Source organism: Danio rerio, chromosome 20 (assembly GCF_052040795.2).
Source record: "Danio rerio strain M-AB ecotype USA chromosome 20, GRCz13ab, whole genome shotgun sequence".
NCBI lineage: Eukaryota > Metazoa > Chordata > Actinopteri > Cypriniformes > Danionidae > Danio > Danio rerio.
The window spans coordinates 24,178,603-24,199,616 of NC_141040.1; the positions used below are offsets into that span (position 1 = coordinate 24,178,603).

At 36.2% G+C, this 21,014-nt stretch overlaps 2 protein-coding genes across 5 annotated transcripts in view; one reads left to right on the forward strand and one right to left on the reverse strand.

The window, feature by feature from the left end:
• Positions 1-21,014, reverse strand: part of prkchb (protein kinase C, eta, b) — a 220,532-nt gene that overhangs the window by 109,284 nt on the left and 90,234 nt on the right. For 3 of the 4 annotated variants that reach the window (XM_087297007.1, XM_087297004.1, XM_087297006.1), the window contains one exon: positions 11,787-11,998. The gene's annotated coding sequence lies outside the window, so the exon portion shown is untranslated. Of the gene's footprint in view, positions 1-11,786; positions 11,999-13,287; positions 13,320-21,014 lie in introns of those variants that run through there. The other variant, XM_087297005.1, reaches the window with a different exon arrangement.
• On the forward strand, positions 13,429-20,868 carry six4b (SIX homeobox 4b). The gene is given in 3 exon segments (NM_131717.2): positions 13,429-14,269; positions 16,035-16,672; positions 19,837-20,868. Coding segments are annotated over 3 exon segments (1,848 nt in total). The 5' UTR covers positions 13,429-13,535; the 3' UTR covers positions 20,313-20,868.

Consider the following 21,014-nt stretch of genomic DNA (forward strand, 5'->3'; position numbering starts at 1 on the left):
GCTGCAACCTATCTCTGGGAAACATCCACACACATTCACACACTCATACACTACGGACAATTTATCCTACCCAATTCACCTGTACCGCATGTCTTTGGACTGTGGGGGAAACCGGAGCACCCGGAGGAAACCCACGCGAGGGCAGGGAGAACATGCAAACTCCACACAGAAACGCCAACTGAGCCGAGGTTCGAACCAGCAACCTTCTTGCTGTGAGGCAACAGCAATACCTACAGCGCCACTGCCTCGCCACAGTATATAATATTTTACTATGTTTTTCAAGACAATTCTATACAGCTTAAAGTGACATTTAAAGGTTTAACTAGGTTAATTAGGTTAACTAGGCAGGTTATGGTAATTAGGCGAGTTATTGTATAATGATGGTATGTTCTGTAGATTATCGAAAAAATATATAGCTTAAAGGGGCTAATAAATTTAACCTTAAAATGTTTTTTTTTTTAATTATTATTATTAATAACTGCTTTTATTCTAGCCAAAATAAAACAAATAAGACTTTTTCCAGAAGACAAAATATTATCAGACATACTGTGAAAATTTCTTTGCTCTATTAAACATCATTTGGAAAATTTTTAAAAAATAAATAAATATTTAAAGGTGGACTAAAAAAAGTTCTGACTTCAACTGTATATGTATAAATTTACCAATTTTACCAATTATTTTGGTATTATATATTTTAACACAGATACCAATATTTTTCATTTGTTTCCTTACTTTTAACATTGAGATACTTTGCTCATGTTTTAAAACAATGTTTGAAAACATATGCTTGAAGTTATACTAGAAATTGCTGCATTATAAGTAAATAAATATCTATGTCCAACACATTGGTTCATCTGTTATATATTTAATTGAATATTGATTTAATCAATAAGTAATTATATTATAAAAAATAACTAATGCTTACAATTAATAATAATAGTAATTATGCCTGATTAATGTGGTACAGTATTGCCATTTGGATATATGATCGGGACACCACTCTAAAGAAAAAAAAAAAAACTGACACACTACATCATTTAGGGTTGTGACAGCATATGACAAGCCAAAATATGTGAATAACTGAAATTCAAATCCAAATAAAGACTTTTTAACTAGTTTTAAGTTTTTAAGTAGTTAAGTAAAATAACTTTTGTAAAACAATTGATAGTCTGGTCATAGTGTAATATTTACATGAGTGCTGATTTATTCAGCCGTAAGCTTATAAAATTGCTATGCAAGAGGTGTATGTGTGTGTGTGACCCTTCTCCGTTGTTGACAGTACACAAGGTCAAGACACACCCAGGACAGAGGAGCCTGGGAATGGAAGATTTGTTGGCACTACAAAATACTGCACAGTCATCACCCAGACACAGACACTACAACACGAGTGTCACATTTTAATATTTGTGTATTGTTTGTTGCCACAAGTAACAGGACAAAACAAAACAAAAAAACACATTTAATAACGAACGCATGTCACATATTATTTCATGTCAAAAGCCATAATTTTAGTAACTCTGCACCTGTTCATATCCATTGATGAAATTTGATATTGTTGAAAATTATAAAACTGATAAGTGTGATTTTCCCTTTCACTGACTCACAACTGTGTTTTTTGTTTGACCTCTAATTTCACACCTTTCTTCTCGCATGGTAAGACAGCTGAAAAGGCATTTAATTATATTTATTAGAGGACAATTAGTGATGACAGATAGCAGGACTCTTGCCAAAGAACAGCAGGAGTCTTAACTTGATATTACAAAGTGCAAGATTATGTGCAAATGACTAGCTAAAAGATTATCTGACAAAAAACAAAAAGCACATTCTTCGAGGCACGGATTGTCCCGCTGTCAATCTTAGAAGGCTAAAATCATTTTTTCCCTCAAGCAAAGAATGACAACTGGATTAAAAACATGTATGTCGGTCCAACAAACCAAAAGGTCGGCGCATTAAGCTGATGGTATGCACTGGTAGATTTTGCCTGAAGCATTTGACAAAACACTTATTTCTTAAGAAGACAATTAAAGAGGGGGATGGGGATAAAAAAAAACCCTACATAGGTGTATATTCAATATATTTGATAACAAGTAATCAATCTTCTGAAGTGGTAGCGGTAAACATCAAGACAAAGGTGAAGGAAGTGCGGTGTCTCACCTTAAATGAGTGTGTTTACACATTCCAGGTTTCTGTTTATTTACCTGTCTGTCAGAATTACCCATTTAACAGGTCTTGAGCACACAGATACGCAAAGGCTAATGCAAACATACTCACATTCCTCGAACAACCTGTTTAATTAGAAAGCATTATTGGAGTAGACAGTGGATGTTGCGTTATAATAGGCACATACAGTTTTGTAATCTGCTCATCTAAAAATTCAAGCTTGTTAGAGATAGGTATCTAATTGGCTTCTGGTCATTGAGCAACAAAATCATTAAGAAAGTGATTCCAACAATATATTTTCATTTGTAAACCCTATTTAAATCAAGAGTAACTGTAAAGAAAACTAAACTACTAATAAATTACATTATATTAACATCCATACCATTGCATGCTGATGTTCATAAACAGAATGCAACATATACAGGTGCAATCAACGCAATCTCACGGCAATTCGTAACTTTTTGATTTAGTGGCTAATTTGTTTGAATTCGTACGATCTAATTCACTCAATTTAGTACGATTTGCTCATCACCCAAAGATGGTTCGGGTAGGGGTGGAGTTGGGGTAGGGGTGGATAGGGGAATCGTACATTTTCGTACGACGGAATTCGTACAAATTAGCCACTAAACTGACAACACGTAAAATATTTATGTTTCCTCGTGAGATGAGGCTGGTGCAATAGAATGAAAATCTGGATATGCCTATGCCTAAATAATAAAAGTCCAATACATAGACATGATATACTATGAGACCTAAACATCATTGAGTGTAAAACCCTGGTGAAAAACAGGCCAATTTGAACAAAACACCAACTCTGAACTTTCAGACAGAATCATTATTATTCATGCGATTACAATTTTTTCCCTTTAATTTTATGCTTATCTAAGCTTATATACTTACTGTGCGACTGTGCGACTCTTATTTTTAAAAAATGAGACCGGCACTTTTGAGCTCTCAGGTAATCACAGCTTGTTGTTGTCAGAATTTAAAATTATTAAACATTTTTATTGAACGACACTTGAAGCCTAAAGTGCGTATACTTTGTAAGTTTAACATGTACTGTGTATTGTGAATTTTGCAATGTATATTTGTAATGATGCAACAATGTAAATGGCTGAACTTAAGTGTTTAATGTACATTTATGGATGTTGTTATATTGGGATTTTTCTGGAGTGAAAGGATGCCAATAAACTTCAAATACTCCTCTGTTCTTGCAGAGGTTTATATTAATTCCGGTCTGTGTTTTCATACAGGTTGAAACCACAAAATACAACACTACAGACATCTCTGTCTGCCTCTTTTGTTGAGGTTCATTATAGTTATTAATATTAAATATTATATTATATTTAAGCCATAACACAACTCAGAAGCACATTTATTCACTAATTTCTTCTAGCTAAAGTAAACCTCTCGACCACTTCAGTTAAAAGGATTGTGAATTAACAAGCAATCTATTCAGTTTGTTAAAAATATTTTTGACAACTGCGGTATGATTATTTTGCATGTCTGTTTCAGAGTACATCATGGTGTTTCCTGATTCCAACATTATATATATATATATATATATATATATATATATATATATATATATATATATATATATATATATATATATATATATATATATACATACATACATACACACACACACACACATGCATATATATATATATATATATATATATATATATATATATATATATATATATATATATATATATATATATATTATGAATCCGCTACACCCACACCCTCCCTCAGGGTCCTTACTTTTATCCGCGAACCGGTCACTTTCAGGTTGAGGGCGGCATGATTTCCGTTTTCCGTTTGCTATATATATATATATATATAGATATACATACACACACACATGCACATATATATATATATATATATATATATATATATATATATATATATATATATATATATATATATATATATATATATATATTATGGCCTTTACTTTAATCCGCAAACCGGTCAATTTCAGGTTGAGGGCGGCATGATTTCCGTTTGCCTAGAGCGCTAGTTCAGCTTTCTCTGGTCCTGTTTTAAACGTGCAAAAAAATTTGAATAAGATCAAGGACGCGCTTTTAGAAGCAAAGTTTCAGTATAAAACAATTAGTGTCGCATCACCAGGCTATCCTGCATTTCCTCCACAGTTTTATGCAATTTCAGGTGTTTCATTTTTAATCTTTAGACTTTAACTGCAGTTCAGCAGTTCACTTTCATTCAGCATATTTTCATTCAGGATTTTTAATGAAATTTGATACAGCATGGCGAACGGAAAGAAAAACATCTGCCTTTCGGGACTCGCGTGATCCTTTGAAGTAATCAAAAATCACTGCTTACATCATAGACTCTTAGTCAGTATTATCTTAATCATAAAAGCTGAGTATTGGTGTCTGTGTAAATTTACTGTAGTGAAAGTGGCAGTTGAAGTCGCAAGCTGTCAAAGACAGCCCTATTTTCTGCCTTTAAGCTGCTTCAATGAGCCCTCACATTTCATAAGTTTCACATGTTTCCCCCCTACACGCAACTTTTTTTAAGCGTCTGCTTCACGTTGCTGTGTCAGAATCCTTGTTTGTAAATGACAGCCATACTTTAGAACGCTTGGTTTAAGCAAATTTGATGAATGCGATCGTGCTTGTTGATGAATCTGAAGAGATCCCTCGCTTACCGCATGTGCTGTTGTCTGTGTGTTCGTAGTCCACTTAGAATCCAACATGGAAATCATTTTTGTTTGTTATTGGCATTAATTATTTTGAAATTCAAATGGAACTTAAATGCCTGTGTTTTCATTTCTGTAATAAATACGGTGTTTCGTAATGAATCATGATTAATTATGTTTTTTTAATAATGTACATATATATATATATATATATATATATATATATATATACTTCCAATATACACTTCTAAAGACTGCAAATGTGGCCAGACATACTGTATTGTTGCATTTCATCTTTAAAACCAACCCTAGATGACGCTGTTCCTTTTTACGCTTACTAGCTGACCGCTTATCTCCATATGGATGGCTTTTCCACTGTTACCAGTTTGTCCAGTTTGCTCTTGAAAACACTATTGGTTGGGTTTTGGGAAGAAGGAGGGTGGGTCAGTTGATCGGTCAGTCAGTCAGTTTTTTAATCAGTCGACAGCAACCTCTGGTGGATTGACGCGAGAACAAAAAAATCCAAAAAAGCGTACCTCCTGGGACGTATTTGGCACTCTCCAGAAATGGATATATAGTGTTATAGAAATGGTAGCGTACATTTTCAGAATGGGCCTGGGTTGAACGATTCACACAAGGCTTAAGCTTCAAAAAGGCAATCATCATAGCTGCATCAGCCAATGAAATTAAACTACAACTGTCTAATGTCTGAGCTGGTATATGCATTAAAGGGCACCTAGGTTACCCCTTTTTTCAGATTTAATACAAGTCTTTTGCATCTCTAGAATGTGTATATAAAGTTTCAGATCAAAATACCCATCAGATTTTTCGTTATACCTTTTACAAGATGCTGTTTTATACTGATTTCCAGCAGGGGGTGGTTTTGTCGTACTGCGCCTTTAAGACGAGTCTTTCCCGCCCACTATTTCTACATGCCTCCTCCCTCAGCTGCGTCAGACAACAGACAGACTTAAAGGAAGAAGATCTCACGCAGCGTTTGTGAGATACTACAGTAAGAACTAACCTTTACCAATCAGTATTGTGAAGTTGCATTGATGAGTCACACACAATTTTGTTACAAAGTTAACGCGCGCGCCCGCGCACACACACACACACACACACAACGCAGATGACACACACACACACACGCACACACACACACACACACACACACACACACACACACACACACACCGCAGATGACACACACACACACACAGGCAGGCAGGCTGACAGACAGAGCGCGCTTAGCTTAGTTAAGGCTAACCTCCAGTACTGTGTGGATATCTGTTATGCTAATGTACAAAATAAACCTGATTTAACTTCCACAAACCGGGATTGAAGCGTCTTCTTTTATAATTGTTCGGACACGCGGCTGTGCTGATGAAGTAAAGCTGAAGTAAAACGCTGTAATTAATTACACACATACTCTGTTTTAAAACACTTTAAACATGTGAAACTTACTCTTAATCACATTTGATGATGATTGCTGATCCTAGCGAACAGAACAGACCTTTTATTCCCGGTTGCTTTGCGTATGTCTGTCTGGTCTTGTTGACATATACACGCGACTACTGGAACATGTTAATGCGCGCAGCTGTCAATCAATTCGGTGGGCGGGGGGATCGCACACCTACGTAATGGTGCGATCGATTTGAAAACAGCTCCAATTGGCCGACCCTTTTTTTTGTAGTTAAATTGAAAAAAAAGGACTGGGTGTGTTCATATCACCCCAGTATGACGGTCTATACACTATACCAACACACAGCTGTCCAAACAGCTTGAAAAGTTGATTTTTTACCATAGGTGCCCTTTAAGTAATCCGTTAAAAAGTTAAGAAATTCCCAACTTCTGAAGCAAGTTCCACAGACAGATCCACAATTTAGTTCAGCAATGCTTGAAATAATTAATTTAACATGAACGGGAAGCATTGACACTGACGCCACATGGGAATCTGGCCACATGTGAGTCAAAAAATACTTCTAGGGGTAATTTCTGTGGTTAAAAATTAGCATACAGTCTAAAAACTTTTTTGCACCTACCAAAACCACATAAAGTAATTAAGTAGATATCTGATACAATTTAAATAATTTAAAATATTGAATCAATGCACTCTATGGCAGCTTTAAATATAAACCAATCATCACAGCTTCCATCCTTATATGCAAATTTTTTATCAGTTTCTGTTGGCATAATAAAGTATGTGTAATATAGGAAGGAATGTATAACTGAATTGAGGTGCATACAGACAAACAAACATTTTGCAATAAGAGAGAAGGAAATACATTAACATGACTAGAGTGATGATTTGTGAGTCTTTATAAAAATCTCAATGATTTCTTAACTACTGCTTTGTCTCCCCTGTCATTTTAGAAGCATGTTTATATTGTAATTGAGAGGAAAATGATCAGCACATATTTACATCTGTCAGGATTCTCACTAATAGAAAACGCTCAGTTTTTTTTCAAATATTTTTTTGCATCAGGCTTTGTAATGTTTACATTCTTAAATAGGATGTATTCTGATAGTCTGTATGTTTTACTGATGTTGATAAAAATGATTTCTAAAAGTGATTTCAATTATATAATTTACCTGATGTGGTTGTCATAGTTGTGTTTTTTTATTCTTTAATCTTTAAGATAATCTACTTCTTTATATCATCCTTACCCTTGGCTATTGTGCTTGTCCTGTGAATGCCGTCAATACGGTCACAAAAATATAACAATTATTAAAAAATTACACAGTAGTTACAGAAATCTTTACAGTTATCATCCTCTTTGTATACAGGCCAACGATTGCTAAATACCCAGCGACATCATGACAGCAACCCTATCATTCTCATTAAACCATCAAGAACATCAGGCGCTCAGCCATAAACAATGGGATAATTTCTAGTGAAGCAAGGAGGCTGAACTTATTTTGTTCAAAAACAAGGTAAATTGAACATTTTTACAGAAGTCTGTGTGAAGTTGCTCTGCCAAAACTCTGTCATATAAAATAAAAAAATATGCTTGCGCCGACTCGTTTTGCTTACATTCCATCCTAAACTCTGCATTACAGTCAAATCAAGGGCATTTTATCCAACGTTTAGCATGCACAGATCTAAGAGATAACCGCGCGGTGTGAACAAACTGAAAAAAAAAATCCCCTTTGTAAGACTGGTAAAACCAGCCATGGGGGAAACTAAGGAAAGTCATGCACAAACAGATGCACAAAGCACATAGACAAACACACGCTCTACAAATGCACACATCACAAGCACTTCCATAGACCATCACCTACAGAAATGTTGACACATATCCCACTCCCTACTATCTAGCTGATATTCCCCAAGTCGTCATTAATGCTTGTCAGGCCTTCGTGAAGAATAGCTTCTATTGTGGGCCGGGGCAGGGGCAGGTGCTCTTGTGGCAGCCCCTCAGGCCACAGGTTTAGATGTATTGGGAACATATGGAGGGAAGGGTGGAGGTTGCAGAGAGCTTCTGTGCAGTTGCAGTGGCACAAAAGATTCATTCATGGCCACGCTGTTGGACATGTGGAGATGCCACTAGCTATGAAACAGAGAAGTAGTGATCTGCTGTCTATAACTTGATATCAAGACGTTAAAAAGTAATTCGCCTACAAAATGGAGGACATTGTATTTAGTGACTGAAAAATTATAAATGTTTAAGGTAGCAACTAATAAAAGCAAAGAAATCATTATTTAATTCATTTATGAAATGCTTATTAAATAAAATACTTAAATCTATAATATCGTATAAGGGGCCTTGAAAATGTGATTAATCTTGTATAACAACGAAATTAATAAAAAATAAAAAACTAATTGACTGTCTTTAATTAATTAATTAATAATTCATTAATATATTAAAGAAACAACTTAATAAACAAACAAGCTATTTAATAATATTTTTTAAATAACTAGAAAAAATACAAATAAATAAATAAGAAACAAATCAAACAAATAAATAATTAATTCCTTAAAAACAATAACCAACTAATTAACTAAAACAAACAAACAAATAAATAAACAAATAAACTAGAAACAAACCAAACAAATAAATAATTAACCCTATAAAAACAATAACCCACTAACTAAAATAAATAAATAAATAAATAAACAAATAAATAATTAACACCCTAAAACAATAGCCAACTAACTAAAATAAATGAACAAATAAATAAACTAGAAACAAACCAAATAAATAAATAATTAACTCTTATAAAAACAATAACCTACTAACTAAAATAAATGAATAAATAAATACATTAAAAAAATAATAATAAATAAATAAATAAATAAATCAAACAAATAAATAATTAACTACCTAAAACAATAACCAACTAACTAAAATAAATAAATAAACAAACTATTAAGTCAATGAAAGACATATCTTAACCCACATTTGGGGCTTTGACGGTGAGGTCCATCTTGTATGAAAAATTAAATGATTCATTCATGTAATGAATAAAATAATTAACCAACTAACCAAAATCTAGATAGATAGACAGTCAGATCTTTAAAAAATTTAAAGAAACAAAAATAATAAATAAACAAACTTCTCTGAGAAAAGCTCTAGGGTGTTCTTCTTTATTGTTGTCTGTTTCTGTTTGGGCCATTTTGACCAGTTGACTGGGGCTACTTGTGTTGGATTTGCTTGCATGTGTTTTGGATCATCTGCTGAAGCTCCAGGTATATAAAGGACTTAAAAAGGCAGGAAATTCTCAGCTGAATTCCAGCGCCCAGCCCCCTATGACAAACTGATCATCTCACTCTCTTACACGCAGATTCAGCAGGGAAATCTTGTGCAAAACGAGAATTATATCAAATTTTGGATGTGTGCAAGCTAGTAAGCTTCATTGACATTGATGGATTGTCAAGAACTGCTTCACCTCACAACATTTCATCACACCCTGATTAAAGATACCATCTATGCTAAGAAAAATGAGGAAAATACATGGTAATACTGTTTACAACAAGATCTGTGCAGGTTGGAAATAGGCAATGATTAAGAATTTTGACAGGATAAAAAAGAAGAAGCTGTAAATCATTCACTATTGTCACTAATTGTTTGCAACAGGCAATTTAAACCAATTATCTGCTAACAAAAGCCAAGCCCACAACAGGCAACACATCGCCCAATCTAAATGGGAAATCAAAGAGATAAAGAGAGCACTGTGGGGATTTTACAGCTGCGTGTACTCAGGGTTAAACAGAGGTATAATCTTGATAATTGTAAGGCACCTTAGCGCAGCTTCATGACAGCTATCCTCATCACAGTCCATTTTTGATAGAAATGAGTTCAGATTCACTCAAATTTACTCAAACTTTCTAATTATTTTAAGTTAGTAGAAGATTACATTTGAATTTTGTACCATTACATATTCAAGATGAGTGGTTCTCTCTTTTTTTTTTTTTTTTTTTTTTTAGCTCAGAAGCTTTTATTAGCATGAGCATGTGCAATGCCAAAGAAACTATTGGTAACACTTTATATTAAGTCGCAATTCACGGTATTAACAAACCATTAACTACTAGCTTAATAAACTACTAATTAGCAGTTTATTATACTGTAAAACGCAACAGTCAACTTTATAAAAAGAAATTAGTATAGTTAACTCAAAATTGACTGAAAGTTAATTCTACTCAATTGAAAAGAATTTTGAACTCTGTGTTGAAGGTAATGAGTTAATTAAATACCTCATTACTTCCACTTAAATGGAGTAGGTTCATAGCACTCATATAGATTAGTTTCAAATGGTTTGCAATCAACCCCGGATTAATAAAGGGACTAACCCGACAAGAAAATGAATGAAGGGTTTGTAGCAATAAGTTTCCTTAAACAGTTTGAGTTGCTTTAACTTTTTGTATTTACAGTACTCAGCTGGTTTGAGTTCTCTTCATTTATTGGGTTTTTCTTTGCTCAATTACTTCGTTTACTCAAATAGATTAAGTTCTTATTAGAATTAGTTTTTAAACTTAAATGTTTTTTTGCAATCGGTTTCCTCAAATGGTTTGTGTTACCTTAATTTGGGATTTACAGTGTAGCAGTTGGTAAAAATAAAGCTGGGTTTGGGTTTTAGGTAGGATTAGCGATTTAGAATAAGATAATACTTTATAATGAACAGTTAATATCGTAAAAATATGAGGTTAATAAGCTAGAAGTTAATATAGCAAGAATTGTGACCTGACCTAAAGCTGGAGATCATGCTGTATAGAAAGTCTTAAAGTTTTTCAGCTCATCTTCAACCAAACTTTTCACCACAGTGGTAGCTTGATCGATTTCAGCACAAAAGAAATCTCTGTAAATCAAGTATCCATGTTAATCTTGTGCAAAAACACACTTAATTTCACTTATTTTCCTTTAAGTCTAATGAAAAAGCATGCTGGGGTCTAGAAACTTGCTTTAACTTGATCGATTTAATAAAAATATCAAACAAATAAATGATTAACCCCCTAAAATCAATAACCAACTAACTAAAATAAAAAAATAATAGACAGTTAATATCGTAATAATATGACGTTATTATGCTAGTAGTTAATATAGCATGAATTGTGACCTGACCTATAGCTGAAGTGCATGCAGTATATAAAGTCTTTACATTTTTCAGCTCATCCTCAACCAAACGTTTCACCACAGTGGGAAATTGATCAATTTCAGCACAAAATAAATCTCTTTAAATCAAGTCTTTATGTTAATATTGTGCAAAAACACACTTAATTTTACTTATTTTCCTTTAGGTCTGTAGCAAAGCACGCTGTAATCTAGAAATCCTTGGTTAATTTAACCAAAAAGTGAGTTCCTGCAGTGACTTGTTTTTAAGGTATAATGGCCTTTTTAAATACTTGAGTGAGATTAACTTGTTTCGTTAAATTAATTCTGTTCTCTGTTTTCACAGTGAAACCATCTATAAGTGATACAGTCTAAGCAGTTTATAAAGAGTGGTACCTACATACCTACATGCCGCCATCATTCCAGAGAGCATGTGAATGGAGGGATGTGCACAGAGCTTCTGCCAGGTATTCTGTTTGTGCTGGGTTTAATTTTAGGGATGCAATCACGTCAAGCTCCCCTTTGCTTTTGTGAGAGGCTTCTGGGGCCTCCTGTCAGCTGTTGCGGTTGTTGGCTCCCATACAAACCTTCAGCTTCCAGTAAACAGCATGACAAACTGAAAAAAAGAAAAAGTGCAATCAAGAGGCAGATTGTCAGTGCCTGTCTGACAAATGGACAGATATAAACAGTTGGTGGAGTTGCGGTGCAACATTTGAGATTGGGAAAATGTCTGTTTCTTGGACAACTTGCAAAACAGTTGATGACCAAGTTGCATAACATTATTATTCATAGTTCTTAGTTAAATGTGATTTTTTTAAAAAGTGTATACCTATGACAATAAGCAATGCATTGAAAAAGAGGTTTAATTGTTTAAAAGACGGATCCAACAGATTTCGTACTCTCCAACAGATAAAACATTCCCATATTAATCTGCGACAATTTTATTTGAAATATAAAAATGAACTCAAAACTGTGAAAGAAATTAATGTTAAGTACAAAGAGTGCTGTTGTTCAATTGTACATATGAATTTATTGTGGCAATCATTCAAACATTTTAACTTAAACATAACCATTTGGTAAATAATTCAGTATGGCATGAAACAAAATATTAATACATGAATTCCACCAATAAGTATTACACTTTATTCATTACACTAATTGTTTGATATTTCATTTATTTATTTATTTTAATACATATAGAATAGGTGTGCATGCTGGAACTAAAATTACACTGCAAAACCCAAAAAGTTAAGGTATATTTGGTCCATTTGAGTAAATTAAGCAACTTGAGCACAGAAAAACTCAATAAATTAAGAGAACTCAAACCAACTGAGTACTGTAAAACCCAATAAGTTAAGGCAACTCAAACCATTTGAGGAAACCGATTGCTACAAACCATCTGAGTAAAAAAAATCTATATGAGTACTGCAAACTTACACCATTAAGGGTGAAGTAATGAAGTATTTAATTAACTCGTTACTTTCAAGACTGAGTTTAAAACTCTTTTCAAATTAGTAGAATTAACTTTCAGTATTTTTATTTAGCTCATTACATTTGATAAAGTTGACTGTTGGGTTTAAAAGTGTAGTAATTAAAAACAATAATAATTCGAATTTTTCCATTCATTTCACGTCTATATAAAATATTTTAGATACTGTAAATCAATAATATTTTACATATGCAGTGCGTAATAGCACATCTCCTAGGTCATGACCCTAAACGTGATTCTTTTTACATATAACAATACTGTTACAGCTCCACTCATTCTTCAAGGAAACGCTTGTTTTGGCCTCATGGTAATTGCTGACACCAAATGAAGAGGAATCAGCTGTTGAACCAAATGTTGAACGTGAGAACTGGTGCTCAGTTTTTTTGTGCATATTGACGTAGTGCAGCCTGCATTACCTTGCGCAGGTACCCGCGTCTGCTGCACGCTTGATGGACGTTCCCACCGCAAACATTTATCTTCACATCGCAGTCGCTCCTCCCCGTAGAAGCGGCGAATCAAAACGCGCTCAGGACTTGGAGTCCTTTCCAACGTGGGCTGTGGAGTTAAACTTGTGGTAGAACGGGGGACGCCAGATCTTATCCACTCCACGCAGCGGCCAGATACCTGATCGTGCTTGGATGGAGGGGCGAAACCCGATCGCCTGATGTGCTGCCTGAAACCCAGAGGAGTGACTTATCAGGACGCGTTCAAAATGTCTTCTTCCTCAAGCGAGGTCATTAGTGCCGATGAGATCAAGAGGGAGAGTCGTGGGAGTGTCAAGCTGTCAGTGCTGGACCCCGCGGAGTTGCCGATGGAGAATGCCGAACTTTTGGACTGCTCGCCGGCCTCCCTGGCCTTTTCCCCCGAGCAGGTCGCGTGCGTCTGCGAGGCGCTGATGCAGGGTGGGAACGTGGACCGCCTGGCCAGGTTCCTGTGGTCACTACCGCAGAGTGACCTCCTGCGGGGGAACGAGAGCATCCTGAAGGCGCAAGCGATAGTCGCCTTCCACCATGCCCGCTACCAAGAGCTCTACTGCATCTTGGAGAACCACTCTTTCAGCCCGTCGAACCACTCGTCTCTGCAGGATATGTGGTACAAGGCGCGCTACACCGAGGCGGAGAAGGCGCGAGGCAGACCGCTGGGTGCCGTGGACAAGTATCGCTTACGCAGGAAATATCCGCTGCCTCGGACTATCTGGGACGGAGAAGAGACCGTGTATTGTTTCAAAGAGAGGTCTCGGAACGCGCTGAAGGATATGTACAAGCGGAACCGGTACCCATCTCCAGCCGAGAAGCGAAATCTGGCAAAAATGACAGGACTTTCCTTGACGCAGGTCAGCAACTGGTTCAAAAACAGGAGGCAGAGAGACAGAAATCCATCAGAAGCGCAATCGAAGAGGTAGGACGCTGCCGTAGTTATATTTATATCGTTAACTGAGAATGGAAAGCGTATGAAGGAATGCGCGAGACCGAATGGAGGACACGTTTCAGCAATGTTTTGAAATACGAAGCTTTGAGCGCTTCAATGAGGTGTACTTTTGAAGAACGTGGAGCCGGTGACGCGTTCACTCTTAAAAATAAAGGTTACTCCGTGGGTCTTTTCAGTTATTAAACTTGATCAATGAATCATTTTCGTATCCAAAGACAATTTGAAGGTTTCTTGAGCTGCCTGTATATCCATATAATTAAATGTTATCGATGTTACGTTATATCTATGGCTACTTCACTCGTTAGCTTTTCATAAATTGGAAAATTTAATTAAAATGTTTGCGTTAATTTGATAAGCAAAACAAATACCTGTCAAATATATAGCTGCTTTCAAATACAACCAAAACAGCTCATCTGTTTATTTTAGATATGATCAGCCATTAAATTAGCATAGGCATTGTCTATGTTTGTTTCTGGATTTTAAGGCCATTGTCCCACCCAGATAATCAGTCAGGGAGATCTGCACTCAATCTCCTGACGTGGCCAAAATCCTCTTCACAGCTTGAGGCATCTGAGACAGATAAGCGATTCGGCTATGTAAACTTTAGCTCGCACCTTTATGACATCGCGTTTCCAGCTGCGGTCGACATAACTCATAAGAAAGAAATAATGCACATTGAAGCTCGTAAATACGGAAAAGTCAGGTTTTGGACTGGAGTGGGTCTGTTTTTGATGTTACACTATCACCCTGACATTGATAATTACTCATTGTTTGAACGAGGATGTTAATGAACTCCTTATTCGAGTTTGTTGGATAGGAAAAGACCAACGGCGTGTGGTGTCAATAGATCTTTGTATAGATGCGGCTTGGCTGCTCGAGGGACTGAACGATGCACCCGCAGCTGTCATAGTCTGTAAAGAGACCCACCAAATGCCTTCAAGAGCTCAGATCCTTTTATCTGATTTTTGACCCCCGGGGCCAAGAGGTCCACTTTTGAAATGATGACTGAGATATTTGCAGAAAATGACTTTTAGTAAAGCAGTCTGTTTAGTAGAAGAGCAAGGGTTTACTTTAAAAGCATTACCTAACGGTATTGAAAGAGTTAAGTGCATACTGGTGATAAAGCAGTAGAGTACGCACTTAATACACACCCTTTTGATTTAGACACTTCACTGTATTTTTAATTTGGCGATTAAAAGTGAGAATTAAAAATAAAACTTTTTTGACAATTATAAATAGACATATTTATCAGATAATTATACTACTCGTCTGTTTTTAAAGGGATCATTCGGCAAAAATGAAAATTCTGTCATTGTTCAAAACATGTTTTGAGATTCTTCTTTCTGTTGAACACAAAATAAGATATTTTGAAGAAAGCTGGAAACATCCAGTGTTTATTTATTTATTTATTTTTACTATGGAAGGTTTTTTTTACAACAGGCTTTTAGCTTTCCTCAAAATATCTTCTTTTGTCTTCAACAATATAATGAAACTCATAATGGTTTATAATCACTTGAGAGTAAATAATGAGTATTTTTTTGGGTGAACTTTCCCTATTAAATCAATAAATATAATTAAAAAAATAAACAGACCAAACTAAAAGTACTACTGGTAAAGGTATTTTTGAAACAAATGAAAAAAAGAAATAAATAAAAATAAATACATAAATAAAATTCAAACCAAGCCAAAAAATAATAAATGGTCTGTTTTAAACATTTCTTTTTTTATTTTTCAGTGAGTCGGATGGCAATCACAGTACAGAAGATGAGTCCAGTAAAGGCCAAGAGGACTTGTCACCACGTCCCCTCTCAAGCGGCTCTTCCAGCTCAGTCCCACACGGAACAGCCCCCCCTACAGTTTACTCAGACGGAGGAACAACAGTCATCCAACAAATAGGAGATGTCAAAATGCCCTCACACTCAGGTGGAGGAATGAGTTATAATGGTGACCTTGCGAGCGTCAATGCTCACTACATCAACAGTGGAGCTTATGGTCACTCACACAGCAGCAATGCTCTCCTGAACGGACTTGGCGCCACAGGTGGCCATTTCTTGACCTTTGATCCTCAGAGGGTCTCCCATCACAGTCAGGAAAGGCTGTTAGGTGGGTCTTCCGTGTCTTATGCTCCATTCTCAATGGGAGTTTCTGAAACAGCCTCTGGAAAGATAGATACCATGCAGACTTTAGTTTCCAATGGTGAGGATGGAGTCATTTCTTCAGTGGTGTCCTTTGCTTCGGCCCCCTCCACACCATCCACTACCTCAGGGGGCCTTCATCTCAGCAGTTACAGCGTGGTCAATCTCCCTGGAAATGAATCTACAATGGGTCTTCCTCCTCTAATGCTGCCTCCATCATCAACATCATCCACTCACGGTAGGAAGACCTCATTTACTTAACTTCTTGCTTAAAGAAACAGTCCTCCCAAAATTTGAATGTCATATTGCTCCAAAACCAAAAAATTCCATAAATTTAGTGCATTTTAAAAACTAAGGGGTTCAGTGTTGGTTTGAATGGAATTAACTTTTATTTTATGCATAAAAACAACCTTATTTTTATTCCACAGACTAATAAATGTCAAACTGGTTTTGGAACATGAGTAAATCATGAGTGAATTTTCATTTTTGAGTTGTTTTTAAATGTTTTCCTGCCGCTTTCAGTTCAAAATGTCTGATTTTTACGCCTCTGTGTCTCATGCATGTGTCTTTGAAAATACAATAACAACAGTATCTAAAGTAGTCCGTGCACTTCTAGTGAGCTCATAAGAGCCAGAGTAATTACATCATCACTTTGGAGAATACTATGACTGAACATTTACGAGGTTAGGCTTGCCAAAAGTGACCGCAAAGATTGATGCAAAAGAGCAGAGGTTTTGCAAGAGAGCCTTGTGGGTCACGGGCAGTTGGAGTGTATTGTGGGTGAAATTGTGAGAGGCATGTGGGGGTCCAGGTCAACTGGCTTGAGGATCATACCAAATGCAGGCTCTCAACACGGTCCCCACCTCCCCTCCATGGCCCTAACCACTCACTAATGGTTCTTTCCATGAATATTTTATGGCCACATCAATAACAGCAAGGCTAGCTGTGTTCTGCTCCTCTCTCGCTCGTCTGTTTTATCCTTTAATATGCAGTTTACGAGGCACATAAAAACAAACCCACCCCTGGCTGAACTTTTGATTTAGAAGGAAAACAGTTGAGCCCAAACGGTCCAGCGAGAAAAAAGACGATATTAAAATTGTTTAGCCAAAACCCTGTTTCCTTGTGCCCATATTTTTCAAGTCGATTCAATAAAATATGTCTTCATAAAAACACAAAGTTTGATCTCCAGTGCCTCACAAATACAAAGAAACAACAATAGCAATTTCTTTGCTGCATATGAAATCCAAAATAGTGCAATACAATTTTAGATTTTTATGTTGCCTATAGTGGTCCAGATGACAAAAGAGGATTGAGTTAAATGTCCAAATGAGATGGAAGGAAAATGTGTTTCTGACCCCCTTCACACAACAGCCCTCCACCACAAACAATGTCTGCGGGAAGCTAAAGGAAACTTGTAGAAAACTTTGGTTCTCGTTTCAGAGAGTGAGCGAGTATGAAGCGGGGAAGGAGGGGTTTGGACTCCATGATTATTTATCAGACATTTGTGCAAGCCTAATGGAAGAAAAGTGTCTGGCCAAAAGCCAGAGGCTGTCACTGCAAGAGACATGTGCCAAGAACCACATTCTAGAGTTACAAGGAAATCATAGCGAGTCTAACCGCAAACAGAAAATGAAAAAGGTGTTTCATTTTACAGTTCACTAGAAAAGTTCTGAAGAAAAGAAGAAAGAGAGTACAAAGAGATACTGACTGAAAGAATGGCGGAGCAAGAAAGTAAGAAAGAGAAACAGAAGCAAACCTCCTGAGATGGAGCGACGAAGGAGTGCCATCTGGATAAACAGATCACACGTTCACGCTCTGTCCTTTCTATCTCATCTATTCTCCATTTAATTGTTATAAGCTGTAAGAGCAGCCATTGCAAACTAGAAGAAAAGAACATTGTATTAAATTGGGAACGGTTGACGTCCGGCCAAAATGTTTGGGGTTACCTTGGAGTCACAGCACAAAATGTGAACTGCTCCATCATTAAGAGATCATGTACATTAAATTCATAATTCGCTGCATATAATTATCAACATATTTTTAATTTTACAAGACAAGCTCTTCTCTAAAATTATTATTTCTTGATGAATAACAAGCTGAGCACATTAACTGAGGTAAATGTTATATTAAGTGAAATGTTTATGTTAATATATATCTGTTTTCAGTAGATTATATATTTCAAGTTCAGTATCGTATCTTTCACCATACCTTCTGACATTATTTTAGTTTGCAAACAAATAATGTATCTAAAGCACTCAAAAAGCATTGAAGTATGTGTTTTTTCACTACTTTTTCGAGTGCATTAGACTGATGATTTATTTGCAAACCTTAACAAACCCTATATGCAAAGAGCTTCTCAGGGATGGGTTGCGGCTGGAAGGGCATCCGCTGCGTAAAAACTTGCTGGATAAGTTGGCAGTTCATTCCGCTGTGGCGATCCCAGATAAATAAAGTTACTAAGCCGACAAGAAAATGAATGAATAAATTTGCAAAGAGCACCGATACATTATATACCGCTGAAGCTCCTTTTCTTTGTTTTGAATGTGTTTTTTTTTTTTTTTGCTATAACTTTAAAAAATGTCAGGTTTACATGTAGGGCAGATCGATTAATTTAAAAAGTAAATGTAATCGACATTCAGAATCTATATTCAATCTAATTTTTCCAGGTCAATTTATTCAATTTCTATCCCTACCATGTGTGGAGTCACATGACCCCACTCTGTTATGGTTAATTTATACTCATTATATTATGATTTATACTTATAATATTATTCAGCTATTATATTTCCGTCAAGTGTACACATATGGGCAGCCTTTGCATACCTGTGCACCTCTCAAAAATACTTAACGCAAGAATTGTGATTGGTCTGTTTGGTAGCGCTGACAAGAGTGGGCAGTGTGGAGAGCCTTGTTTGAGGCAATGTGTGTTCTAACTCCAGTTGTTCAGCGTTAATGTTCAACAAAGAATCATTGATAATCGATAGTGTGTTTATTTCAATTGTTTTAAAATCAAGTAATGCACCCTTCATTCAAAAATCTCTCACTTGTAATATGTAAGCATTTTTACTGTACAAAACCTGTCAGTGAACGATTAGGGCAAAAACATTAAATAAATAAAATATTCCTTTATTAATTGTAATCGAATTAAAATGCTAATTTAATCAAAATTTTGATTTTGGCCAAATCGCCAAGCCATATTTATGTGTTCCACTCAATTACAGTAGCAAAACTAGCATTTTTAAAATGTAGAATTTTGTAATTCCTTTGACAGAATCCAAAACATGCAACTTTGTTTTATCGTAACATGTGCTACTTCATGAATTCATTCATTTACTATGATTAGCAGACATAGTGAACTACATTAACTGAACTTGATTATACTTCCTCTTTTATCCCTAACAGGATGTGCTCCTTTGGGCAACGTAGTCAGTGACTCTTCCCAGCACTCAAGCCAAACTCTGCTCTACTCCCAGACTGTAAAGCAGGAGCCCCTGGATGTGCCTGGAAGCTATGCTTATCCTTCTGATATGCCCCTGGACCAAGGTAGCAACCTGGGCTATACAGCCTCCCTTTTCCTCTCGTCGTCCTCCAGTAGTGGTTCTCTTCCCTCTACCATCACAGCTACAGTCACCTCAACCCTCTCCAACTCCGATGTCCACCATGCTCTGAATCAAGCAGGACGTGGCCTCCAAGAGGATGGTGTAGCTCTGTCTTCAGACTACAGGTCTCAAGACATCCATCTGCCCAACAGCCTGCAGGTTGTTTCTAGGGAAGGAGAAGGTCCAGTCAGGGTTGTTTGTGGGGATTTGGATATGGAGGGGAAAGAGCTGGCCAAGCTGCAGACTGTACAGATGGACGATGATGGAAGCGACCTCTGATGATGTCAATAATGCATTTCACTCGTGCTGGACTGGTTTTGTCACGCCGCATTGTGCCCTTATGGACGCTTTAAGCACAAATCATTCTCATATGAACCCTAGCGATGGATGTAAAAATGCGAACAGTGCCTTCCTGTCCTGATATATCCCAACTTGCACTAAGAGGGCTGCAGAACTTACCAGGCAATGCACTGACTTTTGGAAGATTATTTAGCTGCAGTCTTTATACTGTCACCTCAAAAACAAAATACTAAATACCTGTTAAAAAGCACAACTGTGCTCTGAATCAAATAATGCAGCTTTATAGTGATTGTTTTCTTTTAACAGGATTTTATTGATGCACAGATGCATTTTTGTTGTTGTTGTTGTTGTTTATGGTCTTTTTGTATTTAATTTTTTTGTGTGTGAAGATGCAAATGTGATAAAGCTTATTTTGTTATGCTTGACTTGAGGAATTTTATGTTACAGAATTTTTTTAATTCAAACTGACAAGTCTCTTTCTACATATCCAAGCGTGGACTTGTGTGGAAGCTAGATAACAAGCCATTTATTTGAAGGAACTTATCAAGAATTCTGAAGTTTTTATTGATTTGTGTGAGTTGGATGTGTTTTGTAATTTACTGTAGCATTCATTTCTCCTGAATAGTCACATGTAGCAGTTTGGCGAATTTTCATGGGCAAAATGCATTCATTCAAATAAGA